Source organism: Macrotis lagotis, chromosome X (assembly GCF_037893015.1).
Source record: "Macrotis lagotis isolate mMagLag1 chromosome X, bilby.v1.9.chrom.fasta, whole genome shotgun sequence".
Lineage (NCBI taxonomy): Eukaryota > Metazoa > Chordata > Mammalia > Peramelemorphia > Peramelidae > Macrotis > Macrotis lagotis.
In genome coordinates this window covers 642314552-642330059 of record NC_133666.1, presented here as the reverse complement: position 1 = coordinate 642330059, position 15508 = coordinate 642314552, and the positions used below count along the sequence as shown (strand labels likewise).

The 15508-nt window shown below is 39.0% G+C and overlaps 2 protein-coding genes across 8 annotated transcripts in view; one reads left to right on the top strand and one right to left on the bottom strand.

The window, feature by feature from the left end:
• The window catches only part of CHERP (calcium homeostasis endoplasmic reticulum protein), a 34274-nt gene extending 21685 nt beyond the window's left edge, over window positions 1-12589 (top strand). Inside the window, exons 11-17 of the mRNA XM_074204389.1 lie at window positions 839-1077; window positions 6264-6397; window positions 7272-7358; window positions 7850-7993; window positions 8111-8227; window positions 8722-8816; window positions 9602-12589. Of these exons, the coding sequence (XP_074060490.1) occupies window positions 839-1077; window positions 6264-6397; window positions 7272-7358; window positions 7850-7993; window positions 8111-8227; window positions 8722-8816; window positions 9602-9795 (1010 nt within the window). The 3' untranslated portion in view covers window positions 9796-12589. The remainder of the gene's footprint in view (window positions 1-838; window positions 1078-6263; window positions 6398-7271; window positions 7359-7849; window positions 7994-8110; window positions 8228-8721; window positions 8817-9601) is intronic.
• The window catches only part of CXH19orf44 (chromosome X C19orf44 homolog), a 33205-nt gene continuing 25405 nt past the window's right edge, over window positions 7709-15508 (bottom strand). For 4 of the 7 annotated variants that reach the window (XR_012472062.1, XR_012472061.1, XR_012472059.1 and 1 more), the window contains exons 8-10: window positions 14177-14287; window positions 9986-10151; window positions 7709-8302 (exon numbers count right to left, since the gene is read on the bottom strand). Coding sequence is in view for 2 of the 7 variants with exons in the window: in XM_074204390.1 (XP_074060491.1) it covers window positions 14207-14287 (81 nt within the window). In the remaining 5 variants the exon portion in view is untranslated. The remainder of the gene's footprint in view (window positions 8303-9985; window positions 10152-14176; window positions 14288-15508) is intronic. The other 3 variants (XR_012472060.1, XM_074204390.1, XM_074204391.1) reach the window with 3 other exon arrangements.

Genomic DNA, 15508 nt, shown 5'->3' with positions numbered 1-15508 from the left:
TGCTAGTCTCAGCTAAAGACCTAAGTTCAAGTCCTGCCTCTGTCCCATCTTGTCTGCAAGCCTCTGAGCAAATCACTTAGGGAACTAAGACTCATCCTGCCTGGGAGAATTCTTCATTGAGCACTCCCTCTTCCTGGGAAGTCCCAGCGCTAACTCTGGCCATTCTAATCAAGCCCTGCCCTGGTAGTTCTGTCCAGTGATTTCATCAGGACTAGACATAGGATAAGAATAGAATATAATGCCTCTGTAATGTCTTTCAGTTCAGTGCCTGTTTATAGTATTGTTTCTGGGGAATTAAATGTTCCCTATAAGTGACTGAAGAATAGAAAGTGATGGCAAAAGTTTTGAGATGTCAGAGGAACCACTAACCACCAGACAACAACAATTTTGAAGTGGTAGTGGTTTTCTGGATTTCTTTATTGCTCCACAGAGAAATGATTAAAAAACAAACTAGCAAGTCTAAGTACTATGGTGAGTGCACTTCAAACAAAAGAGTACTTTTTTGTGAGAATGTGATTGTTTTTGTTCTTGAATGACAACAAAACAGCATGTTTTCCTTTTGGGAAAGTAAATAAAAAAGACCCCTTGGCATGCACCTTAATAACACCCCCCCAGTTTGTTTTTTCTTTCACTCATTGTGAAACATATACCTAGCCTGAGTAGAGTTGTATGTAGGGATTGATATTAGTATGAAGATGTCTGGAGTCCATCTGGAAATGATGACAATAGCTTTTTACCAGGTTTCTTAGTAGCTCTCTGGATAATTTTATTATTTTATCTGAAGTGTGTACTGTTTGTAATAGCCCATAAATTCTTATGTTCTTTCCTTTTTGTGTAGAGATGGGACCTCCTCATCACCATCCTGGCCATCGATTGCCTCATCCTGGGATTAATGAACATCCCCCATGGGGTGGACCACAACACCCAGACTTTGGGCCTCCCCCTCATGGTTTCAATGGCCAGCCTCCTCACATGCGAAGGCAGGGGCCTCCTCACATGAATCATGATGATCCCAGCTTGGTCCCCAACGTCCCATACTTTGATCTACCTGCTGGACTGATGGCTCCTCTTGTGAAGGTAAAGTGGCAGAACTAAGAAATGCAATGAAATTTTCATTGCTCTGATCTGTTTCTGGGCAGTCTTGCCATTATCTCTCTGCCCTGAAGTTTCTGTTTCTCTCTCTCTGTCTCCGTGTCTGTCTGTCTGTCTCTCTCTCTCTCTCTCTCTCTCTCTCTCTCTCTCTCTCTCTCTCTCCTGTGTACATCAATTTCTTTAATGGCTATTTTGAATTCATCCCATATTTTTCCCAATCTAGTTTGCTGGGTGAACTTTACTCAGGTACCTTTTAAAATATGATATAGGAGAATTCTCAACCAGGAACTGTTGCCAAAGCTGGATTCATACATGAAAGTATTCTTCTTCAGTGATGCTTGATTGTTCATCCATTCCTTTCAATCACATTATCAATTGTTGTCTCTAAACTTTTTACTTTTATGGAAAATTCACTGCCACAAACATTTTTTAAATGCATACATATTAGGCGGTAGGACCTTGTGTTTAGTCTGAGGGAGACAGAAATTTCAATAAGTACAACTGTGTCAGTCTCAGTGAGGGTGACTTGGTGTGGTGGGAAAATACAATATTGGGAATTGAAAGAACCTATGTTCAACTCTTGGCTCTGTTTCTCATTACCTGTGTGACCCTAGAGAAGTCGTTTGCCTTCTGTGGGCCTCAATTCCCTCCCCCCCATAAAGAGAGAGTGCTAAGGTATCTTCTGACCTCTGATCCTTTTGCTCATCTTGTTCCTACACCTGGAATGCCCTTTCCCCTTTCAGCTGGTCAGTCCCTTCTCATGCTACACGTTTCCACACTCCCATCATCCTCACAGTCTGTCCTTATTTAGAGAGCATTTCATTTTTCACCCTGATGCATGTGATATATATTGTACTTTTCTACTCCTTCTAGATTGTAAGCTCCACTAGGGCAGAAACTGTCTTCTCTAAAATTGGTATCCCTACCAACACCTAGTACAGTTCTCTGCACAACAGACGCATTTAATAAATGTTTGATGAATTTGATTTAATTTTGGATGCCCTGTATAGAAGGGCCATTGAAAAACTGGAGAGCATCCATTAGAACATTGAGGGCCTAGAAGTCATGTCTTCTGAGCAGAGGAAGGCACAGGAATGCTGCACCTGACAGAGAGGCAGCAGGTGTGGGTGAGACCTGGCTGCAGGTGCTTGGAAGAGGGATCAGATTCTTGCTTGACCCCAGAAGTTGGAACCAGGAGCAATGAGTGGAAGTTACAAAAAGAAAAGTTTCATCAAGCTCACAGGACAAACTAAACAATTTGAACAGTCTGCAAATCATGTGGCTCCTTTTGGGGTTAGTGGATTCCCTGTTCTTTCAGGTCTTTAAGCAAAAGCTAAATGATCCCTTGTTAAAGATGCTGTAGGGAATGGCTTCACTATTTGACTTCAGTTTCTTTCAAACTGAGATTATGTCATCCTGTGAATTGAATCCAATGCCATCCTTGTCTTCTGGAATTTTGTTGTAATGGGGCTACAATACGTATACATATATTAATTATAGCAAAAAGTAAACTAAGATAATAACACATTTATGTGGTGCTTTACAGTAAGCACCCTGCTTTCAACCACCCTGTGTAGTGGGTGGGTATTCCAAGTGTTATTGTCTACATTTTACAGATGAGGGCCCTAAGGTCCAGACAAGTGAAGTGATTCCGCCAAAAACCCTGCAGCTGAGGTTAGTTCAGCCCAGGTCCCTTCTCATTTCCAAGGTCATGATCCTTTCCTCTACACTCCACTGACTCAAGAGAAGGGCATCAAGACAGAATTGGCGCTGTCAGCTCTGAGAAAGAAGGGCCTATGGAGAAAGTGCCAAGATATAGGTCTCGGGTTCTTCTCTAAAATGGAGCTTTGTTAACATGCTCCTTTCCAGCTCCACTTTTGTGATTCTAGATGCAAAAAAATTTAATACTTTTGAGGTGGAGAAACAGCAGAGGGGAGGGAGTGATGCATGGGAGCAGTATGGAATATGTGCAGGGAACAGGACACTGTCCAGTTTAGTGCAAGTGTAAAAAAACATGGAAGAGTATGAGAAAAGTCTGGAAAGAGGGAGGGTAATGTCTGCTTGGGAAGGGTCTTCAACTTTGCTTAGCCGGCAGTCAGTAGAAAACCATTGAAAAATGATGAGCAGAGAAGGCAATTTGCCCAGTATAGGAGGATTCATTTGGAACTTTAGTATTCATTCATCATACCAGTGAGAAGACTTTTAATAATCCAGGTGAGTGGTAATGAGGGTTTGAAATAGGGTGGTGACAGGGATCCAATAATAAATAGCTAAAACTTGATGGGAAGGGGATAGGAGAGTTGACCTTCACCACTTCCCTATTTTAGTGTTAGTTTTAATATTGTCAGGACCACCAGCCAGATAAAGACTCAAAATCATTTTAATTGCAAAAGTATGAGGAATACCTTTCAACTCTTCCATATTATGTTGAAGCCCTCTGCATAGATCTGTAATTAAAGGAATGAGAGCTATTGGTTGCTGCTCTCACCACCAGGCCAGACTTGGGATCCACTCTCCAGTGCCTTGCAGAGCCCCCCGCCTAGATTAACAGCATAGAGCTTCATGTCCCCACAGGTACACTGCCCAGACCAGCCCTGAGGAGGTATTGTGAGAGATACTAGGTCCTGCTGAGCTGTAAGATGAAAGATATTAGTTTTGTGAGAAAAGTGATGTGTTTTCAGTGAAAAAGCTGTGTATGGGGAGTACTGCTATTCTTTTGTATTCAAAGATGTTGTTTACTAACAGTGATTCTGGAACTAAAAAGAAGCCACACAGCTAGGAGAGCACACAATAGGTACTCAATAAAAAAATACTTGTTGGAAAAACCTGACTCTTCCTTCTCCTTTACCCTCTATATAAGTGAGTTGCCAGGTCCTGTTGATTCTCTTACTTTGGAGCTTCTTCCTCTGCCTCTTCCTCCCCACTCTCACTGTTACCAGATTAATTTAGGTTTTCTTACCACGTGGAACCTTGTATTCCTCTCTCTAATCCAGCCTTTATAGGCTACTAGAATAATCTTAATACCACAAAGGCTGGTCTGGCCACATCCATCCCCTGCTCAAAAACTGTTGTTTCCCATTGCCTTTAAGACAAAATGTCAACTTCAGAGTTGAATTTTGACTGACTGTCAAGTTCTTTAACTATTTTTTCAGCTTTATCTCCTGTTTTTCCCCTTCACAGAATACATTCTAGCATCTACTGCCTCTAAACATAAATGTGCATGTTAACCTCCCTCCCCAGATTCACCCACAGAATCCTCTCCTGTCTACAGTATCCATCATGCTTCCACCTTGTCCCAGAATCCTTTCAAAAGGTAGAGGAACTAATAAAGAGAAATGCTGTGGGTTTTTTATCTGATTCTAACCAACAAATACAACACTGATGCTTGGATAACAATAAGGATTGTATCATGGATTTGGAGGAAAGCATATTTCAAAGAGGAGAGCATATTTCAAAGGATTCAGAAAAAAATAGGTTATCCTATGTCCTAAATTACCCAATGGAAGTTGACCTAGGAGATGTGGGAAGAAACCAAGAACAAAGTTTGAAGGCACAAAGAGAAACAATTCTGATATGAAGGGAAAAGGACTTGTCTAAAGCCACTAAGATGGGTGCACAGGATGAGTTCACATCTCCTGGCCTAGATGAAATATATCCTATGAGCCAATTTCCCCACATTTTGAAGAAGTGGGAGAACTGGGGATATGATGCAGGGCTAAGGAAGGGCAAATGGTTCTTTTAAGAGGGATTGAGAAAGGATTTATCTGACTCCAGGCTAGTGAGTCTGCCTGAAGAGGCTCCACAAAATTGTGGAACCTGTTATTAAAGGAATAGTTAATGGATAACTCCAAAAGCAAGTAGTGATTACACAACCATGCAAAACGTGTTGATTTTTTCTTATTGTGACATTCTACTCAACTATCAAGAGAATATTGCAGAAAATTTTTACTAGCATCTGAGTCAAGCATTTGACAGTGTCTTGCTGTTTTGTTTTGTTTTTTTGAAAAGATGGAAAAGCATTGGGTTAGTGACTTAGGTGGGTCATTAATAGCGTGATATCAGCTTGGAAGATATATCTAAGAGTTCCTCAGGGATCTTGGCTGTGCCTCCTGTTTCACAGTTTTTCAGTTAACATTGCTTATCAAATTTGTAAAACTGAGGAAGTAGCTTAATACATTGGATGACAGGATCCAAAAGTTACTGAGAAGATGAACTTTAAAAAAATGCATTAACATCTCAGTGATTTTAAAAACTCACTTTCATAATTATAAAAGTCAAGGTAGACTGTTATGAATGCATGATGGCCTAGAATAATCTCAGTGGTTTTCATGGACTACTACTAGTTCAAAATGAGTGAACAAGCCTGGTATAGCAGCAAAAGCTAAATGCTATCCTGATCAAACCCCCTCTGGAGATTTGTTTTCACATCTGGGGATCAGATTTTATTTAGAAAGGACATTTGAAAGCTGCGCGGTGTTCCTGGGAATGCGGCCAGCATGATGAAGGTCCTCAGATTCATGCTTATGAAGATCACATGGAACTTGGTCTGGAGGGCAGGGTTGAGAAGACTGGGGGAGGGGAGGGGGGACTATGACAACCCTAAAATATTTGAAAGACTTTCATATGGAGGATTTATACTTTTGCTTGGCACCAAAGGTTGGAACCAAGTGGAAGTAGGAAATAAATTTAGGCTTTTTTATATAAAGAGAAAATTTCCTAACAACCAGAGTCATGGCAAAATGGTGTAGGGTGCCTCAGCAGAGGATTCCAGGCAAAGGTTCAATGATAAGAGGTCTAATGGACTCTTCTGGTTCAGGGACAGGTTTGCCTAGAGAGCGTCTGGAGTTCTTTTCCAGCCTCATCCATGTGTAGCCTTCTGTCCTCTTTCCCATCCCCTTTGCAGCCTGGAGTTAATCTTTCTCTTTGTCTTTTGTATTACTTAGTTCTCTCATCCATATGCACCTATCATATTCTAACTTCTGTGTTATTGTATGCATGTCTTAGATTCCTGTTAGGTTGTAAGCCCCATGAGGGTAGGACTTTGTCTCACCTCTGCATCCTTAGAGTAGAGTGGAGTGCCCTGCACAAGGGAATGCCTAATAAATGTTATTTGAATTGACTTGGTAAGTGAATTGTGTGGTGTATCAAATTTATGTTTTTATCTCCTGCAGCTAGAAGATCATGAGTATAAGCCTTTGGATCCAAAAGACATACGTCTTCCACCCCCAATGCCTCCCAGTGAGAGGCTCTTGGCAGCTGTGGAGGCATTTTATAGTCCTCCATCCCATGATAGACCTAGAAACAGGTAAGGGTGGGTATGGCATAGTCCCTGTGGCCCAAGTAAGAAGATTGTACACTTAGCACTACCAACAACCATCCATCTAATCTTGAGAAAACCAGTTTATTACTATAGCTTGGTTGGGTCCTCTGGAAATAATAATGAAAATATTAAAATCCTTCCTGCTTCAAAGGATAGTCAAGGAATTAGAAGAGAGCCAAGATACTTTTACAAAAGAGAGGACTGAGCTCCAAGTATAAAAGCATTTATCCCTTCACATTATCCCTTAAACCTAAGATGAAACTCCAGGGCTTCTCTCTAGTCTTTTCATTCTTCTATACACTCAATAGATTATTCATTATTCCTGATCTTTCTGCTCTTTCCTACTTTGTATTTGCAATTACTGTCCACTGTATGTCAAAGTCCAGTTTTTCATTGAAGCCTAGCTCAAGACCTACCTTCTACAGGAAAGTTTTTCTGATTCAAAAGAAAAATTAATCTCTCCCTTTCTAATCTCTCTTGCTTTTCTGATTCATCTTGAGCAATTGACGCATTCTGTTCGAATCTGATTTTATCCTTTTAGCTAAGGAAAATCCATTCAGTGTTGTCACTTTCACAGTGTTTGAACTGGATGTTTTAATTTGTGAATAAAATGAGAGAAAAGATGAATAGTACTTTGAATACTAAAAATAGTCTAGTTCCCCATCAAACTACAATATGGTAATTTGTATGTTCAAAATTTTCTTCCGGGCAGCCAGGAATTAATGATATGACATAACCTAAGATGTTGGGGACTTCTGATTCAGATTTTGCATACCCATTTCATAACTTTTTTGGGGGGGGGATGGTATTTGAAGAAGAGATGCTTGGACTTAATTTAGGAAAATATTATGTCTTACAGTGAAGGCTGGGAACAGAATGGGCTGTATGAGTTCTTCAGAGCAAAAATGAGAGCCAGGAGGAGAAAAGGACAAGAAAAGAGAAACAGGTGAGAAAACATATTTTTCTTTTTAATTGGTCTCTGATGCCTATGTTCAGACAAATGGTATTCCTTGGTTCCATTGACACATTTAAAATAAGACCAAGTCAATACTGTTTCTCTTGTAATGAGTTTGCTGATACAATAGAATGTAAGCCTTAGTTTTCTTAAATCTACTACCTTCAATAATAGATCATGATGAATTGGACTACTTGTATTAATATTTTCATTTTCTGCAGATTCTTAAAATCAGGATGGAACATTGCTTCTAAATGCCGATGCTATAACCTCCATATTTTCTTTGGGAAACTGTTTTACTATTAGACTTTAAAGTTAATACATCAGGAAGAAAGAAGCAATTTAGATTTAGAAATGGTGTTTATTTAGCATCACTAGGGTCTTTAATTTTTTTTGTTTAATTGTGGGCAACTTTAAACATTTGTATTTTGTGGGTGCTGGAGCTGCCAGTATATTTTGTTCACTAAAAATTCTTGTTGCAGTGGACCTTCTAGATCCCGTAGCAGGTCTAAAAGTAGAGGTCGTTCTTCCTCACGATCCAATTCAAGATCTTCCAAGTCATCTGGTTCATACTCAAGGTCACGATCTCGCTCCTGTTCTCGATCCTATTCACGCTCCCGATCTAGGTAAGTCACAATTTGGCCTTTCTTCATGAAGTATAGAACCCCTTTGTGGTTTTTAAGACTGTATGCTCACATTCATTTCCTTAGTGTAACTGAATTTAGCCACTCTTTGAAATGTAGGAGCAGAAGCCGGTCCCGTTCTTCACGCAGCAGATCACGGTCCAGGTCCAGGTCCAGGTCGAAGTCTTACTCCCCAGGAAGAAGGCGCCGATCCCGATCTCGGAGTCCTACTCCCCCGTAAGATTCCTCTTCCCTTTTGAATGACCTCCTGGCAGACTGTTTCTATGTAGATCATAATCTTCAGATGCTTTTCTGTGAATATTTTAAGAGTCCTAATTAGAATAATTAGAAGCCTCATATGTTCAGCATGGCATGAACAAGGACTATTAGAATTAGTCCAAATTGGGCAGGTAGGTGGCGCAGTGGATAGAGCACTGACCCTGTACTCAGGAGGACCCAAGTTCAAATTCAGCCTTAAACATTCAATAATTGCCTAGCTTTGTGACCTTGGGCAAGTCACTTAACCCCATTGCCTTAAATAAGATAAAATTTTAAAAATGAATGAAAAAATTAGTCCAAATGATAGGCCATCTCCTGCTTTCCCATTTCACTAAAGTATATTTGAATTTTCCTAGGTTTTACTATTTAAAAATCTATAAAATTGTGCTGAGTTTTCTAATCCACTGAAACCACATATTTTCATTGCATAACAAAACATGTCTTAATTTTAGTTCCTCAGCTGGCTTGGGCTCTAATTCAGCACCATCTATACCTGATTCAAGACTCGGAGAAGAAAATAAAGGACACCAGATGTTGGTGAAAATGGGTAAGATTTTTCTAATGGGCATTTACTTAACAAAAAAGCCCATTCTTCAGAGCCTGTTTTTACATTTGCAAAATGTAGATCTTAATTTAGTACTTTTGGGACCATTTCTCTTAGCAGCAAGCTCTTGTGAGGAAAGCACATTGTATGCTCATATTTTTAAGTAGTGCTTTCAGATTTCCAAGGCTATGTTCTCATGACTATCTTGTCAGATCATGAAGTACAGGTGGTGTTATTACCATTTTACAGATGAGGGAACTGGGTGCAATAAGAAGCAGATGGTGAGGGAAGTCTGTCACTCTTTAGAAAAGCCAGGATGGGGGGCAGCTAGGTGGCCCAGTGGATAAAGCACTGGCCCTGGAGTCAGGAGGACCTGGGTTCAAATCCAGTCTCAGACACTTAGTAATTACCTAGCTGTGTGGCCTTGGGCAAGCCACTTAACCCCATTTGCCTTGCAAAAAAAAAGAAAGACTAGCCAGGATCTAGTCTTGTTTTCCATTTATGCCACACTTAACTTCAACTATAAAATGCTATGCTAACGTGAATTCTTTGTTTCTGATGATGGCAACTTTCTCTGGCATTTCTAAAAATCTCAAATTTCTTTAAAAAATATATTTTTAATATGATTTCTGGAAAGTTATTAATACCTGATTTTTAACTTTCTACTAAATAACTAGTTTGCACCTTCAAAAGACTCTCAATATTGTCGTAGGTTATATTAAAATGAATTATTTCACAAATTAACATTCACTTGTATATTGATGTTCATCTCATCTTTTTTCCCCAAGGATGGAGTGGATCAGGTGGCCTGGGAGTGAAGGAACAAGGCATTCAGGACCCGATTAAAGGGGGGGATATCAGAGATAAATGGGATCAGTACAAGGGAGTGGGAGTTGCTTTGGATGATCCATATGAAAACTACCGCAGAAACAAAAGTTATTCGTTCATTGCACGTATGAAAGCCAGGGATGAATGTAAGTAAATTGGTTGAGTTTCTCCACTAAGAGAGCAGGGCTCTCATGTTGCCTAGGCTACATGGCTAGATTTTAACATGGAAGATTCAAGAGTTAATTTTTTTTGTTGTTGTTGGAAACTTTGTCTTTTTGAATTTTGTTAATCTTTTTTGGAAAAGTTTTGCTATAAGTAAAATCACTTCTTTGTTGTCTACCTACTGTGTAGCCTTTCTGTCCTGTTAGAAATCTTAATCCTAAATTGATGCTTGGTATGGAAGTCAGGATCATAGTAACAACTTGCTTTTTACCAAGGTGTCCTCTGAAGGAGTGACAGGAAATGAGACAGGAAGACAGTGACATGCAATATTGTAACAAGGCCCAGCACCTGAAATATAATGAAATTTGAATACATATGCTTCATCTATGATTCAAATGCTTAATATCAAAAGATAACAAAAGAAAAAGATTATGGAAGCCCTTGCAACTATCTTCACTATTTAGAAATGAAATTTTGTCCTTTCCAGTGAAGTGTGAAATCCAGGATCGTCCACCCCCTGAATAGGAATCCTTGAAATCTGAAGACATGAATGTCTTGCACCTTCTTTAAATCAAATTTGAACATCTTATATAAGCCATGATTAGTGTTTAAAGAAAGGATGTTATGTGATTTCCATTAGCCATCAGTGAAGTAGATCAAAAGCTGAACTTACCTTAAAATTATTGGTTGTGTAGTAATAAAAAACTAACACTAGACTTTACTACACAATATTTAAAGTAAAAACAAAATACTCTTTTGTTTTGAAGATGACCTGCATTCTTTTCTTTTTTTTAATTCCATTTGGTTTAGTTTTAGTCAAATGTATATTTATCTAAGACCATCCTAATAGAGTTCTTTTAAAGTCTAATTCCTCTAGGACACACAGACACTTAGGATTAAGTTTATACTTTTCTCAATTGTTAGCCATTTGAAATGGATAGATGCTATCAGGAGGGAGGGAGCAAACTGATATAAGGACATAGGGCTAAAGCACCTTCCTATTTGGGGAAATGCTGACCTTTGAAAAAGCTATATATATATATACTTAATGTTTTTATTTATGGGAGGACCTGAACACCAGCACCTGTGTGCTCACAGCTTACTCAGACTCTTGTCTTGGGCATCTAAGCCAATTAAAGATTCTACAGCTCTGAATTCATAATTTTCATACTGAAACCAAAATAGCAGGGGGAGGAGGAAGAGGAATAAAAAGTGTTAAGTTATCATTGTGAGGCATTACTGGAAACCTGAAGTGAAGCGGTTCTCTTTTCCTGGACATTACACATTAACAAATGTGTGAAAACACCCATATAGAGCTGAGTGCTGTGGGCAGCTTGGTGTAGTGCCATCTCTCTTTGTACAGTTAGCAACTTTGGAACCTTTGTTTTAAAAGATGCAAAAATCTCTCCCAAACTCTTCGACCCAAGGTGATGAAATATTTGATTCTGTTCTAGATTTCCCGTAGCTGTGAAATTATTCAACTGTGTCTGATTCAGAATAAAATGTCAACGTGTGATGTTAAAAATTTCTTGTGTATTTTACTGTTTTGCCTTCAAATAAAAAGACTTTTTATAAAGAAATATGGTTAGTGTCTCAGTTTAGAAAAAAAGTTTTGCTTGTTGTTGTATGAAATCTAGGAGGTCCTACTGTTCTAAGCGTAGCTCACTATCCTGGTTTGAGTTAACAAATTATTTAATCAAGACTGTATTAAGGAAAATGGTAAAAGCCACAGGGCTTTGATTTCATTTATGTAGCCACTCCTCTTCCATTAGTGCCTCTGATGCATCTTAGCATTAGGGTAAAGCCCTTTCAGAGGAGTGAGATCTGTACACCTTGTGGTTTGTCAATCAAACCTTTAAGAACCTAGGGATATCTTGTCAGTCAACAAGCACTTATTAAGCACCTACTATGTAGCCAGATGTTGGGGATGCAAAGACAAAAAATGAAGCAAATCCTGTCCTCATGGAGCATGCATATATTCAACAAGATGATGAAAAAGAAACAAGCTTTAGGGACATCTGGAGCTTCACAGCCACTCTAGGCATCCAGATGACAACTCCATCTCATCAGGGCAATGGTGTTCTCTTTGGGACACTTTTAACAAAGGACAAGAAAAGTGAAAATTAAAATGTATAGTCTACCTTGCTTTCTGATCTTTACAGACCAGGAACACATCCATTTTACAGGATTTTTGTGTGATTTCTCATCCAAAGAAAAAAGTAAATAAAATAGACTCCATAATAATGAGTCATTTATTACAAAAATATCACAGGCCAAACTAAAACTTAAACAACAGATGGAAACAGATTTTACTGCTGTCCCCTAGTACCAGTGTTATGGTAAAAAAAAGCAAGGAGGACACTTGGGGGAATACTACCCTTTAGCATAATTATGCTCCCTAACCCATTGAAATTTAATTCAGTAAATATTTAGTTACCATGGTGCTTAATGAATTGGGGTTAAGGCAAATTTCATCCAAGGAGAGAATGTTTTCAAAGTGGAATATGTAAAGGATATGGAAGATTTAAACAGGGAGAGAAGGGTATTGGTACGGTGTATTCTAGGCACAAGGAAAATTTGGTCAGGAACCCAGAAGTCAAAAAGGGCAGGATAAACACGCCAAATTACTGATCCAGTTTGGCTAGGTGACAACAACTGTGACATAAGACTGCAAAACTAAAGGCTCCTGAAAACAGACAACAGAAAGTTTCTTTGGAAGGCCACAGGGATGTGTTGAGAAGTAACCAGGACCACATGGTCAGTTGTAGGTTGGGAAGTATGGAAAGGATAGACTTAAGAGGAACAAGGTACTTTGGGAGGCAGTTTAGATGCTATTGCAGTTGCTGTAACATTTGGAAAAATAGGAAAGATGTTTCAGAAATAGAATCCACAAGAGATGAGAATAGTCAAAGATGATTCAGGTTTGAATTCTGGAAAGATGATTCCAGGAACACAGATTGGGAAATTGAAGGAAGAAGAGGTTTTAGAGGAAACAGTTTGCTGATGATGGAACATCTTAAAAGTTATTTGGTGTGGTTTTTAAAGGTGTGTGAATGGGTAAAGGAGTCAAAAAACCAGAATAGCCTTTAGGGCACAGCTGCACTTAAGAGTGAAGCTAGGGGGGCAGCTAGGTGGCATAGTGGATAAAGCACCGGCCCGGTCTCAGACACTTAATAATTACCTAGCTGTGTGGCCTTGGGCAAGCCACTTAACCCCATTTGCCTTGCAAAAACCTAAAAAGAAAAAATGAGGAAACTGAACCTCAGCTAAGTTAAGAGTGAAGCTAAGAAAAGGAACTGAAGTCATAGGAGAATTATGACAGAAGCACACAGATGAGAGAACGATGGATTTAGGTGGCGCAGTGGATAAAGCACCAGCCCTGGAGTCAGGAGTACCTGGGTTCAAATCTGGTCTTAGACACTTAATAATTACCTAGCTGTGTGGCCTTGGGTAAGCCACTTAACCCCATTTGCCTTGCCAAAAAAACCAAAAAAAATGTAATGGATTTAGATTTATAGTCACATTACCTGCGTGGTCTGGGGTAGAGGAAATAAGGTCACCACCTTCTCTTACCTCTGGCTTTGATCAGTTCCCTAGTACCTAGAATCTTCACCCTCTTCATCTCCACTTCTTATTCCTAGGTCATACCAAATCTCACTTCAAGCCCTACTTTCTTATTAGACACCTTCCCTGATGTCTTCATCTGTTAAGAATCTTCTTAAACTCCTAAAACTCCTTAAACAATTACAGGGCATTTATTTTATGTTTTCTGTGCACATTTTATTTTTCCCCCAGAAGTTTATAAATTCTTCAAAACAAAAAGTAACTTTTGCTTATATATCCCCAATACCACCCACTGAAAAGCCCGAGACACACTAGGAGCTTAGTAAATGCTTGTTAAATATACCCAACGTCTCTTGTGGATCTAAATCCTATGAAAAGGCTTGACTCAGGAAAAAACCCTCCTAAGAGAAGCAAGAATAGGACTAACTGATCCCAATCAGCCCCAACTTGAATGGCCCAATAGAGGTGTTGTTTTTCCCCTAGTACTGGACATGGATTGATGATTCTGGCAATAAATCATAGGGGGGGAAATTATATAACAATTTTATAGGTCTAAGGTGGGTAATGAGACTTAGCAACAATGCAGTTTGGTGAAAGGAGCACTGAATTTGGGGTCGGAGGACCTTAGTTTGAATTGTGTGTCTGGTACCAATGTCGCCTTGAAGAAGTCACCCTCTGTGCTAGAGCTCAGAGAGCTTTAGGAATTTGGCAGCTTCCTTTCTAATTCTTATGATGCTCTGGGATGTAAACACAATAACATAGTAGGGTTGATAAATTTAATAACTTAGTCTTCAAGATCTAAACCTTACCTATATTGAAAGCAAATCTATGTTTCTGACTCAATGATCCGACATTTCCTTCACAGCTTCCTCCAAAGCTTTCTCAATTGTCAGTGGTGGTGGCTTGTGCTTCCTAATGTACTGCAAGATAACCAGAAATCTGTTAGCTTTCTACTAATAAGAGTTGATTTAAAATGTTGGATGTTCGACCTAAAATAGTTCATATGATAAATAGAAAAATTCCTTTCTACATCAACATCATAAACATAGCGGGGGTGGGGGGGAATGCTAGAGATAATCTCTAAGAAGAGAGATACCTTGGGAAATTAATACCAACTTTTAGTGATCATTGAAGGTTTGCAAACTGCCTATTTATTATTGCAGTGATTCTTCTTGATCAACCCTAGGAACTGGATCTCCTCAATATCCTCATTTTACAGATGAACCAAAGAGATTTTTAAGTGACTTGCCCTGGGTCACACAGCTAAGAAGGATCCAAGACACGGTTTGAACTTGGACCTTCCTCTCTCCAAGTCCAGTGCTATCCACTGCACAGAGGATATGGAAGTTCCTTCCAAGTCTCCAATTTTATGATTTTGTGGGGTTGTGGAGGACCATGTATTAAATGGCTATTATGGGTCAGGCATAATGCAGCAGTGACAGCAGTGAAGGGATGTATGTTGGGGGTGGGGGGAGTGGTAGAAAGAGACTCAGTTATTCACACATGAAGCTCTTTATCAAAAACAAAACTTAATTTACTTAGTTTGCCTTTCATTAGTAAATCCATCAAAATGAGGAAGAATTAAAAAGGGAAAATTATATTCTGAATCCTATTCTCACTAAAAGGGGGGAACTAGTTTCAAAGCTAGAAATTATGGAATACTTTCTCCAGTTTATGATAAAAGAGAAGAGGAAAATCTAAGTATAGTCTACTACAAAGGTTTCAGAAGAACAATGAAGAGGATCCTATTGACTAAGGGAAAGTCAGACCCAGAAAGGATGGGAGAAGTTCAAAAATCAATTTTATCCAGGAACAAGAAAAATAAGATTTTTCAGAAGAGAATTATGTGGATGCAAAGAGAATCTTCAGTTTAAGATTTTAAAAAGAAATATACAGGAACCTAATTACAATAAGTAGAAGAGAGTACCATGAGACTGTAAGGACTTAGGAATGTTGATACCAGCAAAGAAAGGCAAGGAAAACAAAATGAAGTTTTATCTATACTGAGAAATAAAGGAGTCTCAGAGAAGGCCCCAAATCTTTGTGCCGGACGGATGGAATAATGATGATGGACAAATGCTCCATTCTTACTTTTTTGTATTTTCTCAACCAAGGACAATCATCAAAACAACTGAACAAAA